The sequence below is a fragment of the Eschscholzia californica genome, unplaced genomic scaffold, assembly GCF_041429995.1.
Source record: "Eschscholzia californica isolate CP2 unplaced genomic scaffold, dmEscCali1.0.p SCAF_2, whole genome shotgun sequence".
In the NCBI taxonomy this organism is placed as follows: domain Eukaryota; kingdom Viridiplantae; phylum Streptophyta; class Magnoliopsida; order Ranunculales; family Papaveraceae; genus Eschscholzia; species Eschscholzia californica.
In genome coordinates, this window is record NW_028238309.1 from 15,153,679 (window position 1) to 15,159,678 (window position 6,000).

General features: G+C 35.2%; 1 protein-coding gene across 1 annotated transcript; it reads right to left on the reverse strand.

The window, feature by feature from the left end:
* Nucleotides 1-1,848: 1,848 nt before the first annotated feature.
* On the reverse strand, nt 1,849-5,188 carry LOC147556464 (Protein kinase superfamily protein). The gene is made up of 7 exons (XM_086664367.1): nt 4,608-5,188; nt 4,260-4,514; nt 4,011-4,168; nt 3,747-3,826; nt 3,513-3,648; nt 3,013-3,162; nt 1,849-2,230 (listed from the first exon to the last, which is right to left on the reverse strand). The coding sequence occupies exons 1-7, from the start codon at nt 4,813-4,815 to the stop codon at nt 2,066-2,068; spliced, it is 1,152 nt and encodes a 383-aa protein (XP_086520493.1). The 5' UTR covers nt 4,816-5,188; the 3' UTR covers nt 1,849-2,065.
* Nucleotides 5,189-6,000: the final 812 nt, after the last annotated feature.

Genomic DNA, 6,000 nt, shown 5'->3' on the forward strand with positions numbered 1-6,000 from the left:
AGGTTAAATTATCCTTGTGTCCTCATCTGATGTGAGGTTAGAAAGATAGTTATACCAATCAGTGAAGGAAGTGATAGCGGCATCATTTATGTTCACTGAAGTGAGACTTCTAAGAATTTCCTGAAGTATTGGGTATGTTTGTAGGAAATGGGTTAAAGTTTCTTCATCAGAGGAGCAAAGAGGACAAACAGAAGTGAGATTAGGTATGATTGTGGAAAGAAGGCTATTTAAAGGAAGGATATCATGAGCAAGTTTCCAACAGAAGAGGAGAATTCTGGGGTGCAGGCTTAGATTCCAGAGATTTTCCATTCACTGAAGTTGTATGGAGTGGTGTTAGCATGAGTGAGGTGCTTATAGAGGAGAGACATAGTGTAATCACCTGAGTTAGACATAGCCCATTTTTTATGATCAAGATGGGAGTCTAGAGGGATGGATTTTATCTTATTTTGAATATCAACCGAGAAAAGAAGGGATAAGGCATCAGAATTCCAAGTGTGATCAATGTTCATGAGTTGAGATACCTTAGAGTAACCTTGCTGGGAGGTGGGTTGGCTTATCTTTCCCAACCCTGGAAACTAATGATCTTCCCATATGCTAATATTTGATCCATCACCAATATCCCAAATGATATGGTTATCCACAGAAGATTGGTTTTTCAGAATAGATTTCCAAAGCCAAGAGGATGAAGAAGGATTTTGTCTAGAGGGGGGGGGGGGGGGGGGGGGTATTTGGCTTTTAGGTGTTGGACCCAGGTTGTGGAAGGTTTGGTTTTAAAGACCCAGTTAAGCTTACTTCTGAGGGATGTGTTATCTAGCTCAATGTTTCTGATTCCTAGACCACCTTTAGTCTTAGGTTTGCAGATTGATCTCCAATTCTTGAAGTATATTTTTTTCTTGTTACTTAAATTTCCCCACCAAAATTCCCTCTGCAGGGAAGTGATGGACTTTTTTATCTTGCAAGGCAGATAAACAATGACCATTTGGTATCTAGAGGCAGCAGACAAGGAGGATTTGATCAGTTCACCTCTTCCTGCCTGAGAGAACAGATTTCTCTTCCAAATGCTGAGTTTTTGTTGGAGTCTATCCAGTATAGGAATGAAAGCTTAATTTTTTATTTGCCTATGAATATATTAGTTCCTAAATAAGGATCCTCTTTGTTGATAGGTCTAACTTTGAGAATTCTGGAGATGATTCTGTTGTGTTTGTGGTGTGCATTAGCACTGAAGAAGATACCACTCTTTTGAAAGTTAATCATTTGTCCAGATGCTTTACTAAATAGTTGAAGAAGACCTAGGAGATTATGCACAGAAGGAAGATCCATTTTTAAGAAAAGTAGACAGTCATCTGCAAAGAAGAGATGAGTAATGATAGTGGTTGAATCTTAAAACTTAAATCCCTGAATTACTCCATCAGCTTGAGCCCTACCCAAAAGTCTACTAAGGGCCTCCATACAGATAATGAACAAATAAGGAGACAGGGGGGTCTCCTTGCCTCAGTCCTCTGGAGGGGGAGAACAAGGGTCCAGGGGATCCATTGAGAAGGACAAGAGAGGAAGTGGTGGAGATACATTGATGAATGAGTTTACAGAAATCCTCTGAAAACCCTAACTGTTGCATAATCTCTGTGAGAAGTTTCCATTCAATTCTATCAAAAGCCTTAGCCATGTCAAGTTTGAGGCCCATATAGTTCTATTCACTTTCCTTTATTGCTTGTTTTAGTTTCTAATTTGATTGGAATTTATATGGATAGTTGCATTTAAACCTTTCTAGAGTATTATTTTCTAAAGTTTTTCTTGCTCAAAATCACAAAACAAGTTGTTATACATTCACCTGCGGAATGGATAAGTCAGTAGACCGACAGATTATGTGATTGATTAATGTTAATAGACGTTTCCATTTACCCAACACAGAGAAAAACTCATACAACTTTCAAATTAGAATCTAATAAACTAGGAAATGTTGAAGGATTTGATGAATATAATTGGATTAAGCATACAAAACTGTACAAAACAATCACACTTCTTATCTTGTATATATTTCTATGTAGCATGAAGTTTCGTTCCGGTTCTAAGAGCTACTCGTTGAGCTTGAATTGAGAGGTGAAGTTGAAAATGGGCTATCAAACTCACATTCTAAATCCTCGAAACCCAAGAATTCTTCTTCTTCTTTCTCTTCCTCTGGCATTTTCCACTTCTCTTTGATCATTTCTCCATCCACCATTACCTCCAAAACCTGCAGTTTGCATATGCAAATTTCACTAACATTTTAGCTAGTACTTTTAAAAATAACACAAAGAACTGTCTTTATTACATATCTTATTTAATCAAATTCGGATTTAGTAATTCACTTCAAAGGATTGATTTGGTTTCTTTTTACTAGATTGGTAGCTTTCTTACTTGTCCTTCATATATATGTTTCCATGCATTTTTGTCTTGTCATATTAGGTGGATCTGATGGGCGGCAGCGTAATCATTCAAAGATTATTGAAGTCGTAAACCCCACAGAAATTACAAAGTAAAATCCAAATAGAGAGACTCTGTCTAAGAAAACGATGTGATGTAGTTCAAAGCACGCCATCGTTTTATAAATTAATCAATTAGGTGTTATCGTAAATATTGACGAAAATTATGTTGTTGAAAACAACATTAAAACTCATGTGAGAACAAGAGAACAACTATGAAAAGTTTGACATAACTTGACTAATCCTTCTCATGGTTAGTTAATCAATTTATATCAATAAGATTGCCTACCTAATCATTAAAAAACAAAATTGAAAGTCAATCACAGGTTGAGTCTACGTACTAACAAAAACGATTTGATATATATAACATCTTATTGTCAAGTCAAAAAGAAAAAAAGTTATCGCAAAATTTACTTATACGATTTTAGAGGAAGGTCTAAAACCCAATTATAGCAAAATATGTCAAGAGTGCGATACACTTAAAGTAGGGATATAATAAGAGAGCCGAAAACAAAAAGCAAAAGTTATTAGGTAGATGATGAAGATTAAGTACCTCAGTCATTGTAGGACGCCACATAGTCGACGTTCGAGTACAGAGAGATGATGTGAAAGAAAGCCTTTTCAATTGTGTAACATCATAATCACCTTCAAGTTTTGGATCTACCAGTTTTTCTACTTCTCCTTCATTTAGTAGTGGTTTTGCCTGTTAAGATCTACCATTAGTATCAAGCTCAAAACATGATTGAGTTCTTGCGATGTGAATGGCCAAAAATGTCTTATATCCTTCGGGTTTCGATGAAAAAGGAAGAGTACAAATTAGTAGAAAATTGTTCTTTTTTGTCATTAGGAAAAAATAGTGGGGAAGAAGTAAAAAAGTAAAAATTATACACACTTCAATAGAAACAGTTCTAAGCATTTGTTACATGTGAAAAGTGAGTAAATCCATTTTTCGAAAAGATGTCGGTTTCTTGCATAATCAATGGAAATCCAATCAAACAACATTGTTCTTAAGTTGGTATAGTGGTGTGAATGGAAAATAAGTAGAAGCATTACCCAACTAAGTAAGCTTTGATGAGATCCATCAACGGGTTTTCTTCCAGAGATAATCTCTAGTAGAAAGACTCCATAGGCGAAAACATCTGTCTTTTCATCGACAATTCCATGCATGAAGTATTCGGGTGCCAAGTATCTAGTAACACAAACAAGAACAAGTATAAATGTTTGTCCTAGTTTTATACGAAGAAACGAATTTTCAATTTGTAACGGAAACGAATTTGAATTGCATACCCGAATGTTCCTTCAATTGGAGCAACAGAGTGGTGAGTCCATTGAGATGGAAGCCACTTTGCTAACCCGAAATCCGAAATCTAAAATATTTACAACAAAACACATTAGCTAAAGAAAATAGACACATTTTCGATGAAATCTACCATTAGACACTAATTAGTTACAATGTTGTGGCTCTTCCTTAGTCAATGTGGGACTATTCGAACCAACGGCCGTCATAAAAAATACTGTCGAAAAATTATATATTGCAAGTAAGGATCATACCTGAGGTTCATAATCTGCAGTTAAGAGAATGTTAGATGCTTTAATATCTCTATGAATTATCCTTCTTTGACAACCTTTATGCAAATAATGAAGCCCTCTAGCTGTTCCAACTGCAATTTTATACCTTGTTTTCCAACTCATTAATGGTGATTCCTCATCTGAAAATTAAGAATCATATAATCAAAATAAGTTTTAAGAAGAAATGGGTTTCTTGATTTTGATCTAATTAATGAAAATAACCTAACTTACCATGAAGAACAGAAGCAACTGAACCATGAAGTGAGAACTCAAAAATGAAATAAAGTCCATTATCAATACAACAACCCAATAATGAAGATATATTTTGATGTTTAACATGACCTATTGTTCCCAACTCTGTTAAAAATTCTATCTCTTTCCTTTCATCAGTTGAAGCTTTTGTTAATCTTTTAACTGCAATTACTTGTCCATTTTTCAATACTCCTCTATAAACTTCAGCATACCCACCTCTTCCAACCAAATTCTCTGAAAACCCATTCAATCAAAAAGTTCAAAAATTAGTTCTAAAAGATTAAACACATAGAAAAACATAATGGGTTTTTCTTTTTTCACACAAACCTTTATTGAAACCATTAGTTGCATCAAAGATTTCTTCAAAAGAGAAGCATTTCCAAGTGGGTTTTTGAGATTGTTCAATTGGTGGTAAAATAGAGATGGGTTTTTTCTTGTTTTCATGATCATGAAAAGGATCATTGGTATTATGATTTTCTTTTGAAAATGAGAAGAGGCGTTTGAGACTTCTTGTTCTTAGATATAATTGGCGCATTTTGAACTAATTTTGCTCCACAATTTCTCTCTTTAACTCACTCTCTAATAAGTTGAGAATAATAAGGAGTAGGAGAAGTATATGTATTTATTTGTGAGACACAATTGTGTTTCTCTCTCTCTCTTACAAGACACACACACATACAAACACTTTCTCTCTCTATGTCTGATCTCTATACACCTGTTGAAATGTAAGAGTGAAGGAACATTAATATATAAAAAAGAAACAGGTGAAGAGATCTTTTTCTTTTATGTTAACAAGGAAAGTGTATGGAGTGGGTAGTTAAGATTTCTGAAGAGGAGTAATAAATACAAATGAATTTACTTCACGGGTAGTTTGCCTAAGCTACTTTTGTATAGTGAAACTCTGCCTTAGGTTTAAATGATCTGATTTTAGACTTTAAAGGGAGAGAGAGGCTATGTTGTTTGCCAGCCTAGTCTATTGTCCATGTGAGAAAGGGTATAGGCCAAGTTTGTCCCAATTTTAGAGAAGAAAAAACCACGCGCACTCCCAACACAACCACCATGGCAAGGTTGATAGTGGTTGACATAAATTCTAAAATCTTGGAGGTTCAGGTTCAATTCTCAAAGGATGTGGAACTCATGGTTATTGAATTTGGGTTATCGTGTTTATTACATTTTGATGATGTATATGTCTTGTAGTGACAGATCGTACTCGGTTTCTACAAAAAAAAAGATTTGTAAGCCTCTATAGGCGGCCCTCATATTTACTCATGCTCGTGTTTCTTTCTTTGTGTCCCACAGACTACGCAAGTCTGAGGGCACTCAGTTCTGTGTTGGGTTGAGCAATACAAACTGAGGCCAGTCCAAGTGCCCTCGAACTACCTGGTCCATGGGCATTTTATTGCCTGGTTTGTAGTTCTCAGACTGCTCAGTAAAAAGTAAGAGCGCCTTTAAAGACACCATGCTGATTTTTGTAGGCGAAAAAAGAGAACTAGCGTGTTAAGTTTGTAGATAAACAACTTAAAACCTATTCACAAATAGTAGAGAATAAGTATTTGTTCTCGTAAGACTGTTCCCATAGAATGAACTTTCAAAATGGACGAGCTCTAAGAAACTTTAGGATATGGACTTCACTAAGTTATCATTTTGATCAACTTAAATCAATTTCTAACTACTCTAATTGAACTTTGAAGTCCTACAACTAAAATGAATTTCGACTTTA